At 40.1% G+C, this 27,588-nt stretch overlaps 3 protein-coding genes and 1 long non-coding RNA gene across 39 annotated transcripts in view; 2 read left to right on the top strand and 2 right to left on the bottom strand.

Moving 5' to 3' along the window:
- The window catches only part of TRMT12 (tRNA methyltransferase 12 homolog), a 75,736-nt gene extending 53,391 nt beyond the window's left edge, over nt 1–22,345 (top strand). For 3 of the 4 annotated variants that reach the window (XR_012006785.1, XM_072774429.1, XM_072774426.1), the window contains one exon: nt 191–487. Coding sequence is in view for 1 of the 4 variants with exons in the window: in XM_072774429.1 (XP_072630530.1) it covers nt 191–351 (161 nt within the window). In the remaining 3 variants the exon portion in view is untranslated. Of the gene's footprint in view, nt 1–190; nt 488–22,204 lie in introns of those variants that run through there. The other variant, XM_072774427.1, reaches the window with a different exon arrangement.
- LOC140603814 (uncharacterized) lies at nt 8,716–11,154 on the bottom strand. Its single transcript, XR_012006786.1, has 2 exons — nt 11,010–11,154; nt 8,716–10,854 (listed from the first exon to the last, which is right to left on the bottom strand). It is a non-coding gene; the product is annotated as an uncharacterized lncRNA (long non-coding RNA).
- The window catches only part of TATDN1 (TatD DNase domain containing 1), a 65,450-nt gene continuing 49,156 nt past the window's right edge, over nt 11,295–27,588 (bottom strand). For 15 of the 33 annotated variants that reach the window (XM_072774431.1, XM_072774436.1, XM_072774451.1 and 12 more), the window contains one exon: nt 11,295–13,070. In XM_072774431.1, the coding sequence (XP_072630532.1) occupies nt 12,884–13,070 (187 nt within the window). In that variant the 3' untranslated portion in view covers nt 11,295–12,883. The other 18 variants (XM_072774438.1, XM_072774444.1, XM_072774458.1 and 15 more) reach the window with 4 other exon arrangements.
- RNF139 (ring finger protein 139) lies at nt 11,596–24,858 on the top strand. The gene is made up of 2 exons (XM_072774425.1): nt 11,596–12,144; nt 22,205–24,858. Exons 1-2 carry the CDS (start codon nt 11,964–11,966, stop codon nt 24,016–24,018), a joined length of 1,995 nt encoding a protein of 664 aa, XP_072630526.1. The 5' UTR covers nt 11,596–11,963; the 3' UTR covers nt 24,019–24,858.

A 27,588-nucleotide genomic window follows, 5' to 3' on the forward strand; every position in this document is an offset into this window, starting at 1 on the left:
GCACAGGGGAGGCAGCCATCCAGGTTTGGAGATGTGGTTTGGGAGAAGTGGAGAGTGTGCCTAGGAAGGCGAGAGCAGGGGATGCTTCAACTGAGAGTTAAAGACTGAGCTGGAGTTATGTGTGAATGGAAAGGAATAAGGGGCCTGTAAGCCTTTTTCTCCACCTTCAGTATGTCCATTTACATTACAGTTTTCTCCGAGCACTTGCTGGATTGGCCTGGTCAGGAAGAGGCATCTAATGGAACCAAGGAAAAAAGACTGAAAGGATCAGGAGGCTCCTGGAGTGTTTGTCACCTCAGCCCAGGAATGTGCACAAGTGCTGAAGGCCTCTTTTGTGAGCATCAGTATTAGTTGCTGGTTAATGCACCCACTTGCTGGAGAGGTTGTGATTAAAAGTCAGTAATGATAATTTTATTAAACTCTCTAAACCATGAGTTACCTTTATTCATTAACTTCATAATATGAATAAAATATGTGCATATATTGATACAGGAGTATAGTGTATACATTTTAAACATAAATACATAGAAATTTAAAATGACGAGAAACAAATAGCATTTTTAATTCACTTTCTCCCACCCTGGGCACACATGTGAGGAGAAACCCAATAGACTTTATTTCTAACAGCCTCAGCGTGCTGCCACTTTACGTTGGGCAAGCCATATCATTTTCTTGGCCTTTGGTAGTTTTCTCTTGTGTATACTGATCATTACTCAGCTGATACTTTGGGGACATGGTTAGCAAGGTGTTTGGGTTCTTTGTAGCTGTCTCTACTCTGGTATTCCACTCTCTGGACTCATTGCTGGCCTCCACCTGGCTTCCCCCTTCTCAAGCCATAGCCCAGAAACTTTCTCTAGGCAGCAATTCAATGGCTCGCCTTGTTTGTGGCTCCCATGGATCACTGTTTTTCATTGCCTGTGTCGAGTGCCCTGAGGGTGGTGGTTCATGTGTTTTGTGTAGCTTTTTTGTTTTTTAAACTATTTAGAAGTTTGTAATAGTAAGTGTATAAATTTACTAGGTTTCACAATCATTGAAGAAGTTCATTCTAATAATAAATATATACAAGAACTTAACCTGACACAGAATTTCAACACATAAACCACATAAAAATTTCTTACCACTATTGTGCTTAGAATCCCTACCTTTATTATAAACTGAATATAAAAATAATAACAATAAATACATCTTTCTGATTAGCTATGATAATACCTGCAAGGTTACTTGATCAACAACCACACAACTTGAGGGAGGCCAAAAACTGTCAGAATAGCTATTTGTCTCTTTGGCTTTTCATTTTTATTTATTTATTTTTTAAAAAATATTTTATTTATTTATTCATGAAAGACCCAGAGAAAGGCAGAGACATAGGCAGAGGGAGCAGCAGGCTCCTTATGGGGAACCTGAAGTAGCACTGGATCCCAGAACCCTGGGATCATGACCTGAGTCAAAGGCAGATGCTCAACCACTAAGTCACCCAGGTGCCCGCTTTGGCTTTTTAAAAATCAAAGGTTGAATCAAAGGCAAATGGAAAATAGTGAATATGAGGTTAAGACTATGTTTTGGTACATACCACATACACCATACCACAGCACATTGCATACACACATACTCACATCATCTTGTCACCTGTATTGAATGGCCCATGCAGTAAAGCTGTAGGTACACTATTAGGTAGATAGATGGCAGATGGATAGACTATCCTAGTTTCTCTATTAGTAACTGAATTTTTTTTTAAAATCAAAACTGTATGCATAGTTTCATAACTCAAGTAAAGGTAACGAAAACTATGAATAAAACTGCAGTTCCACAATACCACAGTGAAGTGGCTATATCCTACAGCTCCTTTCCTCATTTTTGTGTCCACTTTAATGATTTCAGCTGGGCCTGTGTGTCAAAGGAGATGCAGGATCTAACCAACATGTACCAACAGGAGCCATGAGAGAATGGAACTAGGCCCTGAGAGTTCTGGATATGAAATAGTTTGCATTCCTGTAGGACTCCACTCCCATTATAATATGGTCCGAGGAGACCTAGACAATCTGAATATCACACAGAACATCACAATAACCTACTATATATATAGCATCATTACTAATTAGGTCAGATAAACAATAAGCTAGTGTCCTGGCATCCAGAGATGGAAAATAATCACTAATACAATCCAGCAACCTGTTACAGTAGTGACATTTTTAGGACTGCTGGTCTGCCTGAATGCTAAGACATCTCCTTCATAGTAAAGAACAAGTTTTTGCCTCTTACCCACTCATTAGTAGTCTTCTACCAAGGAACACACCAACCTCTGTATGGTTCTCTGGGAATTCAGAATTTAGGAATACTCTGGCTCATGCTGGGTGAAATAGAAGGCTGCCATTTTTCAGTGAGATCCGTAACACATTAAGGCTCTATAGCAGGTACAGGCTGCAGTGGAATTAGCTTTGTTCCACAGGCCATTGAATCCAGGAGATTCTGTGGTACAATATATGTGAGCCATGGGAGTTTACGGCAAGCTCCAATGGGAAAAAAAATCACAAGGTAGTCATAGGCAGACATCTGTAGCAAGGTCAGGTGATTATGTAGTAGAGAACCATGTATCATCCAGAAATGGTTCTCAAATACAAATGGGCATTGGTAAAATCTGAGTATCTCCTGGGACATCAGGTAACCCTGTAGCCAGTGTTGCCCATCACAAGCTGAGTTTTGTCAGACCCTTCAAGTCAATCCCTCCTAAGATGGAAGCATCATATCTGGGATGGATGACAAGGCCAGAAGAAAGTAAAAAGTTGCACAGACAGGTGGCCCAGCCTCCTATGTCAGATTTATAACTCTTGCATCAGTGCTCTTCCCTCAGGTCACAATTACGGCCACTTGAGAGGCTCTTCTGTCTTGATGAAGGACAAAAATGCACAGCTAAGTTCTTTGATGGGTTCTTTGAGAGACTGCTGCTACCCCCACAGCCCTACTCAGAAGTGAGGGGAGTCCTCCCAAAAGGCAGAATTGGGAGTATTCCTGGTCCTCCACTTTGTATGGAAAGAGAAATGGCCCAGGACGCCTGGGTGGCTCAGTGGTTGAGCATCTGCCTTCAGCTCAGGACATGGTCTTGGAGTCCCGGGATTGAGTCCTGCATCAGGCTCCTTGCATGGAGCCTGCTTCTCCCTCTGTGTCTCTCATGAATAGATAAAATCTTAAAAAAAAAAAAAAAAAAAAAAAGATGTGTGTATTAGAAAAAGAGCAATTAAAAGGAAAAAAAAAAAAAAAAAGGAAGGAGAAGTGGCCTGAAGTGAGAGTACCTGCATGGCAAGTGGCAAATAGGCTGATGAGTTGATAGGCACCTGGAGTGGGAAAGATTAGATCAGGGACAAGGAAGCCAGGAGAAGAGGCAGTGGAGAAATCTATGGGATTGGATACATGAGTAAAGATCTTTGTAGTGCAGAACAGTGCCTACCAGAGACATGCACCATGGAAGAGGAACTAAACAAGTAAACAAAAAGACTTGGCCAGTTAATTCCAGCAGTTGTAGTCATGAGCTTCCCCAGTAGCGTAATGGGCTCATGAATAAAGTCATATTGAGGGATGCAGATTAGCAAGATGCCAACAGCAACAGCGTGGCCTCTAGCCCCTAGTCACGAAGGAGCCACTCCCTAGTATTCAGCACTGAGCCCTTGATACAACACTATCCTTCAAGGAAACCAAACAGCTAATTGGTAGCAAATGGATTTCACTGGACTTCTGCCATGGAAGGGCAGTGATTCTCCTTGACTAGAATCTTCCCATCTGTATGTATGAGTTTGCCTTTCCTGCCCACGAGATGTTGGCCAGCATTACTACCCAAGGGTTTACAAGCGTTTGATCCGTCAGCATGCAACCCACATAATGTTGCCTCTGACCTAGGGATCCACTTTACAGCAAAAGAGGTGTTTCAGTGGGCACAAGACCATGTGATTCACCGATCTTATCACACCCTAGAAAATGCTGGCCTGGTGGAGTGGTGGAAAAACCTTTTGAACCCAAACCAGAGCTTGGAGATAATACCCAGTGAATGAGATGCTATTCACCAGGATGCAGTATACACTGTAAATCAACGTCTAATTACATAGTGCCATATCCCATGTAGATAGAAAATGCACAGCTAGGAATGAAAGGGTAGGAATAGAATTCCTCCTGTGGTGGGCTAAATAATGCCCCCCAAATATGTCCATGTCCTGTTACCCAGAACCTGTACTTACACAGTAAAAAGGACTTTGCAGATATGATTAAGAATCTTAAAATGGAGAGAATATCCTGGATTTTCCAGATTGGCCCAATATAATCTCAGAGGTCCTTATAAGAAGGAGGCAGTACAAGTAGTAGGAGGTGTGATGTGTGTGGCAGGATGGAATAATGTAAGGAAGGGGCCACGAGCCAAGGAATGCAGGCAGCCTCTGTAAACTGGAAGAGGCAGGGAAATGGGTTCCCAGAGGACTTCAGGAGGAACAGAATTGTTGACACTTTCTCGACTTCTGACTTCCATAACTCTGAGAAAAGAAATTCATGTTGTTTTAAGCCACTAAGTTTGCGGTAATTTGTTACAGCAACAGCAGGAAGTTAACATACCCACTTACCGGTTCCCACTGGCCCTCCCTGGGGAGTTTGTGCCTCCCATCTCCACAACTTTGTGAGACTGGGGGGCTGGTTCATCAGGAGTTACAGTACTGGACCCTTTAAACTTTAACCTGCTGAGGTTCCTGTCATGTCAGGCTCCGTGCTAAGAGACCAGCAGGCAAGGAGTAGTCACCATTCTGGCTGGGGACAAGTGAATCTCATCATCAGGAGGAAGTAGGGTTATTGTCACACAGTAAGGACAGGAAGGAGTGTTATTTCACGCTTACTTCACATCCACTAGGACGTCTCTTAATACTCCCCTACCCAATATCAAGAGTAAAATGGCGACTTCTAGAATGATAGAATAAGGACCCCTGAAAACTGGCCTCTCCGTGAAGGCAAAGAGCACTGGCAAAAATGGTCAAAATCAACCTTTTTTTTTTTTTTTTAAGTATTCTAGAAACTAAAGGCTTGCAACAATCTGAAAAGCACTTAAGAACTGCTAAATCCTGGGGCACCTGAGTGGCTCAGTGGTTGAGCATCTACCTTTGGCTCACGTGTATCAAGTCCTGCATCAGGCTCCCAATGGAGAGCCTGCTTCTCCCTCTGCCTGTGTCTCTATCTCTCATGAATAAATAAATAAAATCTTAAAAAAAAAAAAAACAACCTGCTAAATCTTGATTAAAAAGGGAAGCTTCTGGCATTATGACATGCCCTACTCCTGCCCTCCACTCTAATACAAGTTAAATTGTTCTTAACTATAGGAAGAATGCTTCCAGCGTGATTCACCACTAAATGATGGGCAGCCTTTGTTAGACCCATTATATTGCTTCATTTTTATCCTTTTCCACTGCACTGTAGTGTCACTTTTATCATAAATCAGGTGACCATATACGTGGGGCTGTTTCTAGACTTTCTTGTTCCATAGTCAGCTATTCTCTCCAAGCACCAATTATACCATCTTGTCTAAATTACTATAGCTTTACAACAGGTCTTGATATCTGAGACTGTATGTCCTTCAACTTTGCTCTTTAAGATTACTTTAGTTATTCTTGACCTTTTGCATTTTCTTAGAACTTTTAAAATCAGCTTGTCGTTTTTTTGGGGGAAAAGAACCTGTTGATATTTTTTACTGGGATTACATTGAATCTATAGGGTAAAATTGAAATCTTTACAATATTGGGTCTTGAAGCTCTTACTCTACTCAGTTGGGAGCAGCTCTGGAATAAGAAGTGATTATTAGAAGCCCGGACTACAGGATTCCATCTAGGGAGAAGGGTCTTATCCATCTTCTTTGGGCTCCCTGCCTCAGCAGATGTTTCTAACTTAGTATTGCTTATACTCTGCCTGTCAGCAGTATCTTGGCCCTCAGATTATACTTGACCATCTCTTTACATGATTGACATATTTGAACCTATCACCTATTTACATTCTAATATAAATTAAGTACTACAAATGTGACTTTCACATAAAACAACCCAAACTAACAAATAATATCTTAACAGTAGTCCTGAGCCATACATGGAAGCATTGCAAAGTGTTGTATGTAGTATTGTAAGGGTTCCAGTATTTCTCCTAAAATTTGTTCACCATACTAATTACTATTACATACTGTATATTATACTAAGTACTTAAAATATATTGTTTTAATTTGTGTAACCAACATGAAAAATCACTTGCAGAGGACCAGATAGGCTCTGGAATCAGAAAAATACCAATTAGAAACTTGGCTCTGCCACTGTTACTGTTACTTTCAACAGGTTTTTTGAGATTAAACTGGATAATGCATGCTATAGATTTCATATCTTATCTGGCAATATTAACCTTTTTTTTTCTTTTTCCCAGGTGAGGATTCTGATTATTAGAGTTTAAGTACTCTGTCTAGAGACAGAGAACTAGCAAGAAGCAGAAGTGGGCAAGCATACTGCCAAGCACATAGAAAGTGCTCAGTAAATGTCTGTTACATGAATGAATGAACCAAAGTAGTCAGTATATACTTAACATGGATTCCAAATGTCACAGTGTTCTCTGTTGTTTCTTTTGTTAACTGAACAACAGACTCTTCCAATTCATATTGCATTTACAAAACCAGAAAACTCAAGTAGAAGCTGAATTTTGATGGGCATATCTGAAATTTAATGAAGTGAGAAAAACCATCAGGTAATTTCAGGCCAGAAATTATTTTTTTAAGTAATTTCCAAGGTGTGAGAAAAAGTTATGGAACATATTTATTTCTTTTTGAGCTATCAGTTCCAGTCCTTCCTACTAGCATTCTCTTCTTCCATTTGAAGTAAATACATAATTCATTGGTGGGGAAGAGGGTGGGGTGGGTGGTTCTAAGTCCTTGTTTCCTATTGCTTTCTCCCACTAAGGAAGCTGCCTGCACCTGCCTTCTGGTACAGCTATGGAAGATACATGGTACAATAAGCTTCACCAATTGCATATCACTCTTGAAACTTGAAAAATAATGAAAATAATTCTCTAATACCTTTTTTACTTAAGATAGCTCAGAATCATTTGCTGCTGTGTGGAACAAAGACTTGGTAAATGCAAAGATCAATAGAAAATTCAGATAAGTTTTCACACATCTTACTTCCAAAGGCTTTTTAGAACTACTAAAAGGCATTCAGCCATTAAAGCCAAATGAACAGATTGTTATTCTTAAACACAGGTAATTTATGTATATAGAGTGTATCTGTATGAATACACACACACCGTTCACACTGCTCTGTATAGATTCAATATGAATATGTACCTGAGTTGTGCCACACTCATCAATGTAGAAGCCAAGCAAAGATTAAATTCAGTGAATTGCAGCTGTTTCTGAAGCTTATTTAATTTTTTTTTTCATTGTGGTGGGTGCTATGGAGCGATTATGCTTTTTAGGAATTTAGCTTCTGTTGAGAAGATGACTAACACAGACATTTCCTGATATAAAATTGAGAAAACCTCTTGCAAAGCTAAGCAACCCATAGCTAGTAAGTTCCTTTTGTAAAAAAACGATTCCTCTGAGTTTTTCCTCATTGTTCCCCTGTTCCAATCATAGCATCTATCGAGTGGTATGGTAATCACCAACTTTTTGGTAGTACAGGATTTTTAGTACAGAAAGGGCATCCCTTCATCTTTACTTGCAGGTGACTATTTCTCCTAACTTAACCGGACCCATAAAATATAAGCAGGCAGGGGCGCCTGGGTGGCTCAGTCGGTTACACATCCGATTCTTGATTTTGGCTCAGGTCATGATCTCAGGGGCATGGGATCAAGCCCCGTATTGGGCCTCCCTGCTGGGCATGTAGCCTGCTTAAGATTCTCTGCCTCTGCCCCTCTCTTTTTCTCTCCCTCTCTAAAAAGAAAACAAAACAAAAACATGTAAACAGGCAACTGGAGAAACTCAGACATGATGAAACTGAACTTAGAAATAAAGGCTTTGAGATGCCAAATGTAAAAGCACCCCTGGAGTAGGTAAAATCTTTTGAAAGCTTATGTTTTAATATTCCTAAGCTTTCTAAAATCCATCTCAGTAATATACATTTAGTTTTAAGGTAGTATTTTGAAGTACTTTGCCAGGGTCTTACTAAACCTTCATTTTATAGATGGGGAAAGTCAGCTCTAGAGTGCTTTACCATGTGAGATAAAGATGACTATTACCACCACTCCTGAAAGTTCTTGGCCCAAATGGTATTTAGTTTGAATTACAAATTCTTACACTAAGGGGGCACCTGAGTGGCTCAGTTGGTTTAAGTGTTTGCCTTTGGCTGGGTTCATGGTCCCAGGGGCCTGGGATCGAGCCCCAAGTCAGGCTCCCTGCTCAGCCGGGGAGTCTGCTTCCTCTCTCTCTGTTCCCCTCCATCCCTTGCTTTCTCAAGTAGATAAAATATTTTAAAAAAAAATTCTATACTGGGATGCCTGGGTGGCTCAGCGGTTGAGCGTCTGCCTTTGCCTCAGGGCATGATCCCAGAGTCCCAGGATCAAGTCCCACATCCAGCTCCCTGCGTGGAGCCTGCTTCTCCCTCTGACTGTATCTCTGCCTCTCTCTCGGTGTCCTTCATGAATAAATAAATAAAATCTTAAAAAAAACTTCTATACTAATAAAATTTGTGCCATTTAAGAAACCATTAAAACAATAAGGGCCGAAGCATTTTTACAAGATTTTTATTTACTATTTACTACATTTAACTTTTAAAATAAAAATCTGAGGAAAACCCATGAACTATTTTATTCTCCATTTTACATAATCCTAACATAATGGTACTCGCCTAGCCTTCTCTACCACATTCCTGTTTTAGATTAATCCTTGTGGACTCTTCTCTGTAACAGCTTCTTTTTGCTTTAAATTGCCATCAGGGCAGAAAAACAGGTGAGGTGAGAAGCTAATTTACGTCTCTGAGGTTTTCTATATAAATAAACCTTAATAGTCCTCTCATCTTACCGAGTTTGCTTTCCTTTGGGAATTTTGTCAGCACCATGAGTTTATTCCCCAGATGTGTAATTTGGGAAAATTAACCTGGCAGAGGTAAACAGACTAAAGTAGGAAAAACGGTGATCATAATAATCACAATGAGGATATTGCAGTTAGTCAGGCAAGCTACAGTAGGATCTTGGGTTGATAGTGGCAGTGACAATAGAAAGCAGACAGGTACAAAAGACTGAGGAAAGAATGGGTGCAATGTGTAGCAGACTGGCTGTGGGTGAGAAGAGGAAGATGCTTGAAGTTCTAAGCTTCAGATAGCCCTGGGTTCTTTTTTTTTTTTTTTTTTTAATTTATTCATGAGAGACACACAGAGGCAGAGACACAGGCAGAGGGAGAAGCAGGCTCCATACAGGGAGCCCGACATGGGACTCGATCCCGAGATTCCAGGATCACGCCCGGAGCCGAAGGCAGATGCTTAACCGCTGAGCCACCCAGAGATCCCAGCCCTGGGTTCTACTCTTACTAGCTATGGTCACACTAGCTTACTACTTATATATGTACTTTGTAATTTTGATGACCTATGTAAGCCTCAGCTTCCTTCTCTCTGAAACAGATAATACCTACCCTCTCTGATGGCAGAGAGTGAAGCATAATGCATGGTGCCTGGCACAAAGTAAGCACCAGATAGATGGCAGTCGTTATTAGTGGGGAATAACAACAAAAGGTTAAAAACATGACACTGAGCAAGAAGTTTGTGAGTCAATCATCCTACCACACATAACTCCACCCAGAGACAGTTGGGAGTTTTATAATCCTCCCCTCTGGAGGGTTTTTAACTAGTATAGGATGATCACCCATATAGGTCCCTGACATGAAAAGGACAGCAGAGTGCAGTTTGGGCTAGGAGCCTGAATGAGTCAGGATCCTTCTTCTTCCTGTTTTACCTCCTTAAGATGGCCAGGTTAGTAAAGCAGACTCTGACCTAATTTACACTCATTTGCTGCTGAAGGAAAGAAAAGTAAGGATGGCCAAATTATGTTAGTTACATGGGTAGGCAAGAAAGTACAGGGGAGGAAAAAAGACCTCTTCTTTCCTGGTCTTAAGTCCTGTGGCTGGGGCCCTGGAAATTAAATTCACAAACAAGAAATTAACAAGAGAAAAACAGTTTATTAACTCCTGAGTGCACATGCCCACGGGAGACAGTGAAGATGACTCAAAGGGGGGGCCTTATATATATACGATTTGGGGCTTATATATTATCTTAACAAAAGAATAATATGGTGTGCGGGGGGCGCCTGGGTGGCTCAGTCCTTAAGCATCTGCCTTCGGCTCAGGTCATGGTCCCAGGGTCCTGGGGTGGAGTCCGAGCGTGGGGTGTTCCTGATTCTCCCTCTGCCTCTCACCCCTGCTCCTGTATGTGCTCTCTCAAAAAAGTAAATAATTTGGGGGGGCGCCTGTGTGGGTCAGTCTAGACATTAAGCATCTGACTTGATTTCAGCTCAAGTCCTGATCTCCAGGGTCATGAGGTCAAGCCCCTTGCTCAGTGCAGAGTCAGCGTGAATTCTCAACGTCCCCTCTGCCCCTTCCCCTGCTCACTCTCTCCCCACTCCCTTAAATAAATAAATAAATAAGATCTTTAAAAAAATAATAATTGTGTAGAGTAGTGACAAAAGAAAAAGGGGTCTAGGCTTTCAGGGGTCGCAAACTCACGGTAAGTTTAAACATGGGGGAAACTGATGGAAGAGAAGGCTCGTGGGAGACAGTCTAAGAGGTGCCTTGTTCTTCGAAAGGCAGGAGGAGACCCCTTTACAAATGGAAACTTACGGCCTACTTTTCAGACGACTGTCAGGAGAGCAGGCCGGGATCTTAAAAAAAAAAAAAAAAAATTATTTGTTTTAAAGCTGCTGCTGTTTCTCGACTACCTTCAGTTCAAAGTACCCCTCACGTCAAGTGGCGCGGGTGGCATATGCTGGTCCCGACAGAAACCTGCGCAGGAGAGCGGCGGCCTGGGTGCGCTCACCTCAGACCAGACACGAGGACGAGGCGCTCAGTCGGAGGCCCCGACGTTAGCACACCGCGGCCCGCCAGCGTCCTCGGTTCTGCCCGGCGGCGCAGGGGGGACAGGGCGGCTCTTCCGGCAGCGCGGCCGCACCCACCCGGCGCCACGTGGCGCGGCCGCCGCCCCCCGCGCGCCCCGAGACGCTCCTGCGGGACCCCGGGCGGCCGCCTCCCAGCCCCCGCCCCCGCGCGAGGTGCGGCAGGTCCGGCGGGCGGCGCCCTTCGCTTCCCTCCTCCCAAGCAGCTCTGAACGCTTCCGGGACGTTTAATGGACCAGAATAAAACAGCTAATAATTCCCGCCCACGCAAGCAGGGAGTCCCTCGCAGAGCCAGCGCCGCCTCCGCCTCCAGTAAGGAAGCCACTCCGTCAAGAAGGCGCGGCGGCCCGAGAGCGCCTGCGCCGTGAGGTGGCGCCAAAGCCTCGAAGGCGGGCGGAAACCATGGCAACGCGCGAGACGATGGCTACGCCGTGCGTGATGACGGTGTGGGGAGCGCCCCCAGCGCGGGATTATGATGCAATCAGTGGCGCGGGCTCCGCGGTCTCGCGTGACCGCGGGCGCAGCCTCCAGGCCTCCAAACAGCAGCAACGGCAGAGGCAGGCGGGCGAGGTCAAGATGGTGGCTCCGCGGGCGGGGGAGGTGTTGGAGGGAGGAGGAGCCAGACCTTAGCCAGCCGGAAACACCGACACCCAGAGGCCTCCCGGGAGCCGCCGCCGCTACCTCCGCCGCTGCCGCCTCCGCCGCCTGCTCCAGCTCGAGGGACGCGAGCGGGCGGCGGGGCGGGCCGCGAGGGAGAGCCGCGAGGAGGGAGGGCGGGGGCGGAGTCACCCGCCGTAGCCCCCGCCCCCGGCCGCGGCCCCGGGCCCTGCCCCGCGCGGCCCTGCCCGGCTCGCCCAGCCCCGGTGTGGCAGCGGCTCATGGCGGCGGTGGGGCCCCCGCAGCAGCAGGTGCGGATGGCCCATCAGCAGGTCTGGGCGGCGCTCGAGGTGGCGCTCCGGGTGCCGTGCCTCTACATCATCGACGCCATCTTCAACTCCTACTACGATTCCAGCCAAAGCCGGTTCTGCATCGGGCTCCAGATCGTCCTCCGGCTCCTCGGTGAGGGCGGCGGCGTAGCTCGCGTCCCGGGACGGCTGTGAGGGCCGCGGCGTGCTGCGGGGAGCGGGCTCCGCGCGCAGCCTGTGGGGAGCGTGTGTACGGGCGTTCGAGGACCAGCGGTTTTTTTCGCCAATAGGGGCGTCTTTGCAGGTTGGGAGGAGGGAGGAGATGACACTTGTCTCGGAGCTGACAGCCGAGCGTCCTCCTAGAGTCAGCCCTCTGTTGGTGTTTGCGCCCGAGGGTGAGGAGAGCGCGCGGATGTGCGAGCCTGCGGCGCTTCGCCTGCTGTTTCTCCCGGGGAACGGGCGCCGGCCGCCTGAGGAAAACAGCAGCCGTTTGCCCCGGTCTCGCCGCCTGTGACCTTGGGCTTGTAGTGCCAGGGCCTGGGCCTCAGTTTCCCCCTTTCCCCAAATGCGGAGTACTGGTGTGTTGTCACTTCTGTATCCACGAGGTCCACGTGATCGTGGCGTGTCCGTGGTAAATGACATCCACGCGAAAGAGTCCGGGTTTTGAATGTCCTGCCTCGAAACCATTACTAGAAACGCTCGTGAAGGAGGCGATGCCTGTAACGAGTCCTGAAATTTTCCATGAATAGAGAGGTACCGAAAAGTGGTTATAAAAACGTGGCTAGAAAGTGATGAGACTTTTCCAAGGGAAGAGTTCTGAAAATCAGTGTCTTTGTTGCACATGAATGGAGTGTTAAAAATCTCTTATGTTTCACTCCCCATCTCCCCTTGCATTACCAGAGTGAGAAGCATTTATGCATACAAGAATTTTTTAAAGTAATTGAAACTTGGCAAATTTTGTTGATGAGGGAATTCTTGTGATCGGTGTTTAGGAGGCTTGTGATTTTGAAGCGTTGCTGAGGAAGGGTTGATGATGAGATCCTAACCAGGCCTTTCTGAATTAGGAGCCATCTGTTGCTTCTTTATTCCTCAAAAAAAAAAAAAAAAGAATTTTGTTATTGGCAGTTTGTTTGGTACTTTACCTTTGTAAAACATTTTCACTAACCTAAACTTTAAACATCCCTCAGAGGTGGATTGTGTTGTTCTCGTTTTTAAAATGAGGAAACAGAGCTATAGAGGTCAAGTGTGTTTTGCTTTAATATACAGCAATTAAGTGGTTGTCAGAGCCTGGGCTTACAAATCTTCTGACATCAAGGGTGGTTCACTTTCCTCCTCCATACAGCTGCTATCCAGATACAGAATGGTATAGTAATGATCCTATACTAGATCTTTAAACTAACAGATGTGAAAATGATGATCTTAGCACCAGACTTCTCAGGAACCACTAGCTGCTTAATCCCAGTCATTCCCACTTACCACTGCAAAAGTGTAATGCCCTCATTATTTGTGGCAAAAGTGGGCCTGTGTGATTTCACAGTATATACAAATACGAAATCATGTTTTACACCTGAAACGAATGTTGTGTCAGTTATACCTCAGCTTAACGCATTCACTAGTTTTAATATTTCATACTCAATATATTTTGGTTAACTCTGATAGTCATGGGTAAAAGTGATTTCAGTCAAATAACATTAAAGTGAAATTAATAAAGGGGACCTGTTGGGAAGGCATTTTATTTTTGCCAATTAGAAACCACTCATCATGATCATAAATTAACAGGCTAATCTCAGTATAGTTACTTAAGTATTCCAGCTGAGGCGGATGAACTGCCAGCCCTCTTTCCCCGCCATACCTACCCACATTAGGAGATGATATGTATGCAAGCTAGATCTATGCCAATTCTTGGTATGGAGAGAAATGAAGAAAAAAAATATTATTTTTATTCCTCAACCCCATGGGATGAGAGAGAGCTTGCTAGAGAGAGAACAGAAGCTAACAGACTTCTAGGGAACTTTGTCATTTTGGGATAACCCAAGTGCTGCTTTGGAAACTAATCAAGTATAACAAAGACAAAAGGGTCGGAGGATGACTTTCCTCACTTCTGTTTTGAGAGGAGGTCATGATACAGCAACAAAACCCGAAAAACAAAACTGCTGTGTTTGAGAGGATTCATGTATTCATTGGCAAATGTGTAGCCACTGCCTTGAATATGCTTTTGGCCTGTGACTGCATATCCTCTGACAGTCTCTTTGTGACCAGGTCTTTAATGCAGGGCTCTTAGAGTTGAGCTTTAAGGAAAAGGGAGTAGTCAATTAAATCATATGTATTTAAGAACACTGAACAGTAATTTTGGTATTTGTAGTAAATCATGGAAGTTCGTATTCGACAAGTTAAAGTAGAATGTGACCTCAGGCAAGTTAACTGCTCTGTACCTCCTGTTTCTTACCTTTACATTTTTAAAGGTGGGCAATAATGGTCTGTCATAGGATGTTACGGATAATAGTTAGGATGTAAGCTCATAGAGCAGTATTTGGGACCTAGTAAAGTCTACTAAGTATTAGCTATTAATAAGCCTGATAACTTTTAAAGAAATATTCCTGTACTTCAATTAAGACCATACTGTTTACAGATATTTTGGTCTTTTGAAGGCATCAGTATAATTTTGGTGCTTTGTTCCCAGAGTTTTCTGTTTACGCTTTGTGAGAAATACAAAATATTTTCCAGATCGCTCCTTACCTTATGCCACTATAGTTTGCTAATTTTTCACATTTGTGAGAATAAAATTCTTAAAAAAAAAAAAAAAAAGATTTATGTATTTTAGAGAAAGAGCATAAGCAGGAGAGGTAGAGAATCCCAAGTAGACTCCCCACTGAGGGCAGACCCTGCCCATGGGGCTCTGTTTCAGGACCCTGAGATCATGACCTGAGCTGAAACTAAGAATCAGACACTTAACTGACTATGCCACCTGGGCACCCCAAGAATGACAAAATTCTTAAAAACTAGTTTTTTGCTAAAATTCACCCTGAATAAAAACACATCTTCAGTATTTGAGGTCCAGTCAATGAGGCAGCTTATGTTACTGAAAGTGATGGATTTGTGTGTAATAGGTGCCAAAGGATAGTTGAAATTATTCTACACCTGATTAGGTTTTTTTAAATAATTGTAGATGTTTCAGTATTACTATATATAAATCTCAAAACTTGTCAGTCTCACCTTTTTCTGTAAAATGAAATTGTAAAAATGGAAGCATTACCAATTTTATATCTAGTCTCTGAAGAATTTCCCTTCCCCTACAAAAAAGTACTACCACAGCACCTTCGGTATCAAAATACTAGGAGAATTTCAGCAGATGAGAGAATATAAAGCATCTCATTTGGAGATCTAAATAAAATCCAATCACAATATATAAAGTATTTAAGCATATTAAGCTATTCTTAGGAGGTGTTAAGTGCTAAATGAAATGCAACCCAGTGCAGCATAATGCTGAATTAACAAATCTAAGGCAGAAAATGCAAGCATAGGAGTTTGTTTTACATGTAATGGTAATTCATTGAAGTGGAAAGGCCTTTTTAAATATACAAGAAAAATAAATAAATATACAATAAAATCCCAAAATTGCAAGGGAAAATTCGATACATTTGAATACATAAAAAATGAAAAACTTTTATGATAAAACTTTTTTAAAACAATTCTAAAAATGACAAACTGAGGATACTATTCGCATTGTATGAGATTGAATAAGTTTTACTCTGTCATTAAGAAAACCTTATACTCCCAGAGAAAAATGGGCCCAGGATAAGTAGTTCCCAATAAATGAATGCAGATGGTCAATAAGCAAAAGAAAAATACTCATAATTTTAAAAAATGCAGTAAGAACAAAATTTCAGTTATCAGATTAGTGAAGAGTTAGATCAAATAAAAACTTGTTTGTCAAAGGTGTGGGGAAATGAGTAAAGTTAGACAGTTTTGGTATGCTGTCACTTCGTTGTAAAGGCATTTGGTACTGCCTAACTAAAACTCAGCATACACCTTTTGACTCACAATTCCAATTCTGAGAATTTGACCTAAAGACATAGTTGTACTTGTTCAAAGACTATGGGAAAGGATTTTTGTTGAAGCATTGTTGGTAATAACAAAATAAATTGTTAATTTAAGTATTTATTAAAAGGGAATCTGTTCTTTGTGCTAGGTTTAGACATACAATAAAGGTTTTGAAAAGAATGAGAGCGATATTTGGTGCTGTAGAAGGAACTCAGAAAACCTTTGAAGTGAGAAAACATTGCAGCAGTAGTAATTTTGACACGATAGGGATAGATTAGGAATTTCTCGACAGCAACACTATTGACATTTTAGACTGGGTAATTTTGGGGGGAGGTGGGGGGGGTGCTGTTCTGTGAATTGTAGGAATTTTAGCAGTGTCCTTCTACCCATTACATACCCGTTACATACCCTCTTCCCCTTTTTGTGATTGCTAAAAATGTCTCTAGGTATTTATTTATTATTTTTTTAAAGGTTTTATTTATTCATTCATGAGAGACACAGAGAGAGAGAGAGGCAGAGACACAGGCAGAGGGAGAAGCAGGCTCCATGCAGGGAGCCGGGCACGTTATCGCAGGTTCCCTGGATCACATCCTGGGCGGAAGGTGGCGCCAAACCGCTGAGCCACCCGGGCTGCCCCTGTCTAGGTATTTAGATAGTGCCAAATGCCTGGTGTGGGGGTGGGGAGGTTGGGTTGGTAAAAAACCTGATCCTGGTTAGGAATCACTGAAATGGACAAATAGACCAATAGCACAGAATGGAAAGCCCAGAAACAGAGCACCCATGTATATAGAGAAACTTACTTTGTTTCAGAGGTAGAATCGAAGTACATCCATTGAGGTAAATACAGATTATTCAGGTATTGGTCATTCAGTATATGGAAAAAATTATGGTGGATTCCCTACCTCACATCAATATATAGACAATTCTAAGTGGGTTAATACCTAAATGTGAAAAGCAGAACTTTAAAATTTCTAGAAGAAAATATAGAAGTATTACAGAGGGTTTTTTTTTTAACCCTAGAATAAGTGAGAAATTCTTTAAACATATATGGAAGTTAGGGTGCCTGGGTGGCTCAGTTGCTTAAGCCTCTGACTCTTGATTTTGGTTCAGGTCATGATCTCAGGGTTGTGAGGTTGAGCCCCACATCGGGCTCTGTGCTGGGTGTGGAGCCTGATTAAAATTCTCTCTTCCTTTCCCACTGCTCCTCACCCCCTCTAAAAATACATGTATGTAAAAGTAATATAAAGATTGATAAATCTACTAGTATTAAAATTAAAAACCTTTGTTAATCAAAAGGCAGTATCAGAAATGTGAAAAGACCAGCCACATACCTGGTGAAGATATTTGCACTATAGGTAACTGACAAAGAATTTGTAGTCAGAATATTTTTAAATGTCTAAAATTCAAGAAGGAAAAACAACTCCATAGATAAGTGGATAAAAGATAAATTGGCAATTCAGAGGAAGAAGCATGAGTGGTCAATAAATTGGAGGAACTGAGTGGGAAAAATTAGAGGCAGACAAACCATTAGAGACTCCTAATTCTAGGAAACAGGGTTGGGGGATGGGGTAACTGGGTGACATGCTATGAGGAGGACACTTGATGGGATGAGCACCTGGTGTTATACTATTTGTTGGCAAATTGAATTTAAATTAAAAAAATGTAAAAAGAAAGAAAAATTGGAGGATCCCCTTGCTGATAACTAATCAGAAATGCAAATTTTTTTTAAAGTTAAAAAATATACTCCACTTTTCAATGAGATCCTCTTCAGGTAAAAAGCGAAAAAGAATGTTTATGAATGTATATTTATGTAAAACTTTATTCTTCCTCTAACAACTATAGGGTTTGACTTTTAAAAATATTATATTCAGATTTATTTTTAATAAAAACATGTTAAAATCTTAGAAGCAAAAACTTAGTGTTCTTATTAACAAAGGAGTTAAAACACCCTTTTTAGCCCAAGATGAGATTTTGATAGAAAATATTTCTTTATGCTCTGGTTTATTTATCAAGTATACCTATAGATTAATGTTTTAAGATGTTTTATTTATTTTGGCTATATTTTATTGCTGAGTGCTCCTTTTGGATTAAGGTAATCATAACATTCCTGTGCTATTCCATCTTTACTGTTACGCATTTAAATGTTTTTCCACAGTTTTTTTATTATGTTTAAAAAGTATTTAAAGATACCTGGAGAGTAATCAATGTTACGTCTTATTTCCTTCTAAGTTTTAGTCCTAAGTTTCCAGACAAGGTTAAAGAAGGTATGAATGTATTTTATACATAAAAGTATTAAATGCTTTGTTGTACACCATGCATAGTAGTATTTTTGTTTGCTTATTTTTGGTGGTCAAATTGTAAAGGCTCTGAACTCTTTTCATGAATTCAGTTCTATATATCTTCAAAGCTCCTGAGTTGATTTTGATACTTGCCTGTTTTTCTACCCTGAGAACTTGAGTGAAACTCTAATCACTGGAGAATTGAATCCCAAGATGAGCTTTCAATTATTTCTCTTCTCCAGTGTCCCACAGTGATTTTTCTTCATAAAGCTGCATTTATATTTAGTCTTGATTGCTTCTTCAGATCACTCTGATATCCTAATGAGAAACTCTACTTCTGGACCTAATTTTCTTAGGCCTCTATGATAAATACGAAGAGTTTTATATCTGAAGTTGTGAAAATGCAACAAACTTTGACATTATTGACAATACTCCCTACAGGCTATAAAGGGGAATGTTACTTGAGACTTGTTACTTGGCAAGTTGGCTTTTTCTGTGAAATGAGCGCTGATTTTTCCCCACATTCCATACATAGGAACATAAGTATAAAATAAAAATGTAAGCACCTTACATACATGCAACCTTTGGGTAGGAATCAAAATAATTTTATGCTACTCTTGAAATATTTCATCATTATTATGTTTTGGGGTATAATTTTAATCAAGAGAATAGTAGTATCTTAGTGTTACTTGATAGGACACATCCAGACTTTGAGTATAGTCTCACAACAACATCTATCATCTCCTCCCCTTTTTTCCCTTTGATATGGTTGGATAAAGAAAAATAGCACTTTTTCTACAGAAATATTTCTAAAAACCAAATCATTCTTTCATTTGTGTGTAAAAATAAGCTTCAAGAAAAAAACTATTAGAATAAAAAGGACTGGTTTATACATTTCAGCAGAGTTCATGAATATTCACAGGTAAAGATTAATTTACTCCTTTGACAAAATTTGACAAGTTAAGAAAAATACTTTACAGTCCCTGTTTAGCTTTCTCCTTTTTAAGTGGCATAAAATAGAACAAGTTATTTGGGTTTTGTTTTTACTTGTCTTCGGAGATTAGAGTTTTGTCTCAGGAAAAATACTGACTTATTCTTCTATGTAGAGAAAAGCAAGATGACATACAGTGGCTGGCTTAATTCCATTTCTTGTTACTTTACTTGAAAAGGTTTCTAAACTTTCAAAAAAAAAAAAAAGTCTATTTGCTCTTGAAAGGGTCTATTTCCAGCTGTCAGCTCTTCGGCAGATTATTAGTGGCCCATTTGCTCCAGGAATCGGGTGGTTCTTAGAGACCTTTGTGTCTTTAAGGTGATTGTGTCCTTTGGTTCTCCTTTTCACAAATGATCTGATATGTTGGCACAGGATAGATTTTAAGATTGCGGGTAAAGCCATCATTTAGAAGAACTATCCCTTGCTTTTATATGCAGTAGGTTGTAAATGCCTCCATTGTAATATGCAGTATCTTTCTTGATTACGTGCTGAAATAAAGTAGATGGATGATGTTTAATTTGGGGTTTGCCACTTTTGCTGTGCTCCCAAGCTCTGGTTTCTCAGCTTTGTCTTAGTTTTTCATAGGTTTCAGTTTCCAGGTAGGCTGTATTTTGTACTTGCCTTTAAAAATATAATCCATAATTCTACATTAATAACATTTCCCCAGTGTTATTTCAGTGAACAGTGAAATAATTGTATTTATTTTCCTCAGAATATTTTGGGATTCTTACTGTGCAAGGTAGGAGACCTTGCTCCCTATCACAAGGATACATTTTATAACAGGGTAGGTGACCTACTCAGATAACTACAAACTACAATATCAGGTAGTATATGAATATTGGACATTTCACTGAATTCTGTTGGTAATTTGAAAGATCAGTAACAGAAAAAATTGGTCTACTGGGTGGATAGGATTTGAACAGTCAGGATGTGGGAAGCTCATCATACCAAGCAAAGAGAAGAATGTAAACATAGCTTCAGTTATGGCAGAGAAAAGGGGTATTTTGGAAGAAGTAGTCTGGAGTGGTGGTATATGTGTTGGAAGGAATACTACTCTAAAGCACATTGGATCCTTGAGTGTTCGGACAAGGAATGTAGATTTTTGTTGATAGTAATTTCAGGGTCTACTGCTTCTGAGCAAGGAAATGAAGAAAGCTGATTTGTGGATAGATGGATTGTGGATAGATTCGGACAAGAGTTTTTAGAGAACGGCTAACAGGTTGGTGTCACTGAGAAAAGGGAAGTGTAATAGGTGTTAGTAGAATTGGCAAATAACGGTCAAATTTTAGGAATGTGGAGCTAGAGGTGCCATTAAGTAAATAATGGCACCTTTAACTGAAATTGGAAATCTTAAGAGCTATTTGAAGTGAGTTAGGTTTTAGAAATTCTGAGTGTTGCAATTGTAACGTAGAAGTGGAACTAGGTGAATATTTGGATGTCCTTTCCATAGTTGAACCTTGGGTAATAATGTTTATTGTGATCTCACTGAAAAAAAATTGTCAGATCACAGAGAAAGATGATGCTGGATGCACATCCCACACATCTCACTATACTTGGTTACATATGGAGTGTGTGTGCGGGGTATTACCATTTTTTAAAACATGTCTTGGTTTTCTGAATGTTATTTTTTGTAATTTGAGGAACAATAAAAAGGGTTGACTATTTGTAGTAAAAGATACAGTAATGTACAAGAAAAAGAACTTGGAGGATATTTCTGAAATCTGCAGGAAAGTATATAGAGGAAAAAAAACCTGAATTGGGACCCATGGGAGAATGCACAAATTTAAGGAGCAGGACAATAAAAGTCAATAGGAGTTCACAGAGAAAAAGGAGGCATTAAGTATAAAAATTAAACTTGATTTCCTAAAGAACACTTTTAAGGAAAAAAAATTTAAGATTTAATAGGAACAAATATTTGCATTTTGGTTATTTTTGGTTCTTTTTTTAAATATTTTTTTAAATTTTTATTTATTTATGATAGAGGCAGAGACATAGGCAGAAGGAGAAGCAGGCTCCATGCACCGGGAGCCCGACGTGGGATTCGATCCCAGGTCTCCAGGATCGCGCCCTGGGCCAAAGGCAGGCGCTAAACCGCTGCGCCACCCAGGGATCCCTATTTTTGGTTCTTAATGTTTTTTCAAGTAATGGAATTGTTTTAAATATTTTTAATGGTTATGGAATTATAAAGGACATGTTCTTTCAAGATTTAAAAACTTGTTAAAATATATGTATCACTAATGAAAATAATTTAGTAATTTGGAGTCGATATATATTGTACTACTTGAATTTTGAACTTAAAAGGAATAAGATTTTTTAAAACAGTATGTTTGATCTGTTGAACTTTGACTTTACAAAACGTTTCTTGGCCTTTAAGCCTAAATTGTCTTGAGGTTTAATGTTCATAACTTTGAAAATATTTGTATTTCTGGGGTGTCTGAGTGGCTCAGTCAGTTAAGTCTGCCTTTGGCTCAGGTCATGATCCTGGAATTGTGGCCTGGATCAAGCCCTGCATAGGGCTTCCCTGCTCAGTGGGAGTCTGTTTCTCCCTCTCCCCCTTCTCTCTCAAATAAATTTTTTTTTTTTTTTAAAGAAAATATTTGTATTTCCTAATTAGGGGAAGAATGGCATAACTATTAGTACAGAAATATTTTTTTAAATGTTGCATTCAAGGAGCACCTGGGTGGCACATTGGTTAAGGCGGACCTGTTTGTGTCTGTCTTTGGCTCAAGTCGACCTTGGGGTCCTCCTGGGATTGAGCCCTGCATGGGGGCTCCCTGCTCAGTGGAGAGTCTGCTTCTCCCTCTCTCTCTCCCAGCTTGTGTTCATGCTGTCTCTCTTAAATAAATAAAATCTTTTTTAAAATGTTACATTCAAATGACTTTTTTTTTTTTTTTTTTTTTTAGGTATATTTGTATCCAGTATTGTTCTGATCTTGTCACAACGATCACTTTTCAAGTTTTACATGTACAGTTCAGCCTTTCTATTAGCTGCAACTTCAGTGTTGGTAAATTATTATGCTTCTTTGCACATTGACTTCTATGGTGCCTACAACACATCAGCTTTCGGAATTGAGCTGCTTCCTCGAAAAGGGCCCTCGCTATGGATGGCACTCATCGTTCTGCAGCTAACCTTAGGAATTGGATACATTACACTACTACAAATTCATTCCATCTATTCACAATTAATTATTTTGGATCTCTTGATTCCTGTGATAGGTTTAATCACAGAGCTGCCATTACACATCCGAGAGACTTTAGTTTTTACTTCTTCCTTGATTCTTACATTAAACACAGTGCTTGTCTTGGCAGTGAAACTTAAGTGGTTTTATTATTCCACACGATATGTTTATCTTTTAGTGAGGCACATGTATCGAATTTATGGATTACAGTTATTAATGGAGGACACATGGAAGAGGATTCGTTTTCCAGATATACTGAGAGTCTTTTGGCTAACAAGAATTACAGCTCAGGCTACAGTGTTGATGTACATTTTAAGGATGGCAAATGAAACTGATTCCTTCTTTATTTCTTGGGATGATTTCTGGGACCTCATTTGCAATCTTATAATTAGTGGCTGTGATTCTACACTAACTGTACTGGGCATGAGTGCTGTAATTTCCTCAATAGCCCATTATTTGGGCCTTGGAATATTGGCCTTTATTGGATCAACTGAAGAAGACGACAGGAGGCTTGGCTTCGTAGCACCTGTTTTATTTTTTATTTTGGCTCTTCAGACCGGCTTAAGTGGGCTAAGACCAGAAGAGAGACTTATTCGCTTAAGTAGAAACATGTGCCTTTTATTAACTGCAGTCCTGCATTTCATCCACGGAATGACAGACCCTGTATTAATGTCTCTCAGTGCCTCTCATGTGTCATCTTTCCGTAGACATTTTCCTGTGCTCTTTGTCTCTGCTTGCCTGTTTATTCTTCCTGTTTTACTCAGCTATGTTCTTTGGCATCACTATGCACTAAATACATGGTTGTTTGCAGTTACAGCCTTTTGTGTGGAACTCTGCTTAAAAGTAATTGTTTCTCTCACTGTGTATACGTTATTCATGATTGATGGCTATTATAATGTCCTTTGGGAAAAGCTTGATGATTATGTCTACTATGTTCGTTCAACAGGCAATATTATTGAATTTATATTTGGAGTAGTAATGTTTGGAAATGGGGCTTACACTATGATGTTTGAGTCAGGAAGTAAAATTCGAGCTTGTATGATGTGTCTACATGCATATTTTAACATCTACTTACAAGCAAAAAATGGCTGGAAGACATTCATGAATCGTAGGACTGCTGTTAAGAAAATTAATTCACTTCCTGAAATAAAAGGGAGCCGCTTACGAGAAATAGATGATGTATGTGCAATCTGCTATCATGAGTTTACAACATCTGCTCGCATCACACCATGTAATCATTATTTCCACGCACTTTGCCTTCGGAAATGGCTGTACATCCAAGATACTTGTCCAATGTGCCATCAGAAAGTGTACATTGAAGATGATATTAAGGATAATTCAAATATATCCAACAACAATGGGTTTATTGCGCCCAATGAAAATCCAGAGGAAGCTGTAAGAGAAGCTGCTGCTGAATCTGACAGGGAATTGAACGAAGAAGACAGTACAGATTGTGATGATGATGTTCAAAGAGAAAGAAATGGAGTGATTCAACACACAGGCCCAGCAGCTGAAGAACTTAATGATGATACTGACTGATTAAAATAGCATTTACTAATCATTGAGGTTATTTGTTTAAAATTCAGTTCATCCAAAATGGAGTAATATGCTTCACTTCAGTGTGTAACCAAGCACAAAAACAGTATCCATGTTGAATCTGTGAATGGTTTTCCGTTTACTGTGATGTGCTACTGTAAATATACCTCTTTAATTACTTCTGGTCTCTTTGGTGACCTATTTAAATTTGTGTACATTATTGTACATAGAATAAAATGTTTTCACGTTTTTATGACAAAATTTGAACAAATAGCTTTTTAATAGATGTAATGATAATACAGTGCGTCAAGTGTGCCAAAGATTCCTCAATGAAAGCATATAAAAGTATCTAACCCTGGACCCTAGTTTTTCTTTAAAATGGGTGGAAGAATGAAAGTATGAATCAAAGGAAACCATATTAAGGAAATAAAATAATTTGGACCACAGGATGAGGCTATATGTAGAATATTTTAAAATGAAGGAGGAAATAGGCTGCCAGAAGAGACTTTTTTGAAATTTGAGTGTAGCATGTGGTTGAGCTGGGTTCGAAAGTCATGGTTCAGAGATTGTGTAAGAGTTGAAAAACAGGCTTTTATCAACTAAACTTTGGTATAAAAGCCAGAATGTGCTAATTGTTTAATTTTGATGTAAATAAAACCAGTATATTTGTTGGCCATTCTATTTGCAGCGTTGACATAAAATTGTCCTTTCAGACTTTTGGGAAGAGATTACAAAATATTTGGGTGTTTTCATTGTTAATTGATACCAAAATTCTGGTCTGTCTATGGATTAAAACTGAGGGGGATGGTGTGTAGTAATATGGAATAATACCTCTTCAAACAACTTCCAGAGAATTCCTTTATTTATTCTTTAAGTTTTACTATGAAATTTTACATACATGATGGGAAATGGAAAGAACATATCAATTACATGTCAGGAAAAAAATATTTTAATGGTATTGTTATATAGTGTATTGGCTAATTCCAGTGGATCCTGCTCTCTTACTGCTGACATTATCTCCAGTATTTGACTAAAAGGAAACAAAACAAAATGGATCCAGGTTAAATTTCCAAGTACATGCTCTGTTTTAAAGGTTCCATATAAAGGAAACTATTGTTACTAGCACTTTCAACATAATCTTAACAGGTATAAAGTTTTCAGCACTATCAACAGAAAAGTTTATTATATTTAAAGTAGAGTAATTTGACACAAATTTCTGGGGCAGTCTTGCATATAACTAGAGCCAAGGTCAAGGTTCAAATAATTAAAAAACCAGTCCATATTATGTCAACCACAACTAATGGAACTAATTCAATGAAAATGAAGAGTTCATTAAACTGTGGGTCATTATGCATTCATTAGTGGGTCATGATGAGCTTTCAAAAAATTGTAAGAAAAGGAAAAAAGTACATTGCACTTAGTAAAGGGAACTAAGGTTTCATTTCTGGTTGGCTTTTATATGTGTACATGTGTGCTAAGTCACAAGGTATGTGGTATTGTGGGTATAGCGAAGTTTGAAAGCCACTGCTAAGAGAATTAGTCCCAGAAGCTCCAAGAAATTGCTGCATCATCACCAGCACGATGACAGTAAAGGAACTTAGAAGTTACTGGAACAATGTATGGTATTCGGGGGGAGGCAGATGCTTTCTTTTCCTGTACTTTTTCCTTACAAGAGCCAGACTAGCCCAGGTGTCAGATCTTTCAGTTTCTGTGCAGAATAATAATCAGCAATAGTGTTCTCTAGCAATACTATATATAATGTGTTTATATATGAGTTAGTTCTAAAATTCAACTTAAACATAGATATGTTCTTTAAGTTTTTTGTCCCTGGTATAGGTTTCTTAAATACGAACACCTCAAGAAATTAGAGATTAACTGGAACTTTTTAATTACATAATTGTAATGCAAAAGCCTTTCTTAATATAGACCAAATTTTTGTTATCTGATTCAAAATGTGCTAAAAGCAAATGTATTAACATTTAAATTGACATTAAAGACCCAATTTTCTTAGTAAACTACAGAATTTTTCTCTTAACTACTACTAAGTTGGAACTCACCCGCATAATACTGTGTGCAATCAGTATGATTCCTGCCACTCATCTTCCTTTCAGTCCTTTCTCTGTACTGATACAACTTTAAAACAAACAAACAAACAAACAAAAAACTGTCCCTTCCCTGCTTTAAATTCTTTGGGTCCTGATGAAATCTGAACACTAAGGTTGGCAAACAAGAGCCCTCACCACTCTGGCCTTCCTAGACTTCTCACTTAGCCGAGCAGCCTACTTTCTGCCACAGTAAACTCACTGTTCCGCCCCCAGAGCAGTCAGCCCTTCCGCAGTCTGCCTTTGCTCCCAAGGTTTGTCTTGGTCTGGCATAATGCCCAGCCATACCCCATAAGCAACTCAAGTGTCCCCTTCGTTAAGCTATTTGTCCTCAAGGGAGGTGGCTGCTATGTGCTATGATCCTCTCTGCTGGTTTGCTCTGGGAGGGCAGGGGTCCCGGTCGGACTCCAGTGTCTTCTCCAAAGTGCCTGGTGGGTGCAGGGCAGAGACTGGCTGGATTCTTCTCGGGAGACCCGGTAACTTGTACCTTTCCTAACATGCGGGAGCTTCAAAATGTGTTTTGAGAAATTTATAATCTAAAAGGAGGAAAGATCTCTACAAAAATAATTAAAACTGTAAATAGATGGGTTTGATAAAAACGACTTTAAGTAGGAATGAATCAGTAATTAGCATTAGACTAGAGGCATGTGTGCTTCTGAAGTGTGGTTTAAAAATTTTCAGTTTGTAAATGCTGGCTTTCCCAAGCTCCTCCCAACTGGTGTTCATGATTGCGGTTGAGATTCAGGTTTTCTTCTTAATAATCCGCATTTGGAAGACCTTAGAATTTTGTTTTGCAAATATGTCACTAAAGTCAACAGCTACGTTATACTTAACATTTAGGCAGTATAGAAAGCTGACTTGGATACACCGTGGGCAAGTATCTTCCCCAAGCTGGCTGCTAGAAAAATACTAGTTTCTTGTCTCCAGTGTCCTTTTAAATCTCTGAAGAATGATTCTGTCTTCTGTCTGAATTTACAAGTACCTACATTTCATAAAAGTTGTGATTCTTTACTAACCAGACTTTAATTTCCTCAGCCTATGAGTCTTTAAACATTCAATTTTAAAATCTTTGCCAACATCAGCATGTTAGTAAAGGAAAATCTTTCCAGTATTTTTTTTTAATAGAATAAGTCTTCAGTTTTCTACCTGCTGAATTTTAGATCTGGTTTACCTAATATTGTTATCTGTTAAAAACTACTAAAAAATACATGTGGAAGGAATTATTACAACCTAAAAGTTAACAGTTCAGTTGCCTGAACTGGTAAGCCATAGTTGACTGATAACAGCCTAGATTTAAATTATCTGCGTATGCAAACAAAAACTGGATGATGTACCTATTAAAATGATACAAACTTATCCTGTAAATTATAAGCTCTATAGCTCCTTAACAGTTGGATGGGGAAACAACCCCTCCTTTCACATGCTATATACTATAATCCAAAAATGATGTTGAATTACTGCTTGGTTCCCC

The sequence above is a fragment of the Canis lupus genome, chromosome 14 (assembly GCF_048164855.1).
Source record: "Canis lupus baileyi chromosome 14, mCanLup2.hap1, whole genome shotgun sequence".
Classification (NCBI taxonomy): domain Eukaryota; kingdom Metazoa; phylum Chordata; class Mammalia; order Carnivora; family Canidae; genus Canis; species Canis lupus.

Excerpts from the sequence above, each read along its gene's own strand:
- RNF139 (XM_072774425.1), top strand. The coding sequence starts at position 11,964 with ATGGCGGCGGTGGGGCCCCCGCAGCAGCAGGTGCGGATGGCCCATCAG. Across the intron at positions 12,145-22,204 it reads GATCGTCCTCCGGCTCCTCG|GTATATTTGTATCCAGTATT; the intron begins GTGAGGGCGGCG and ends TTTTTTTTTTAG.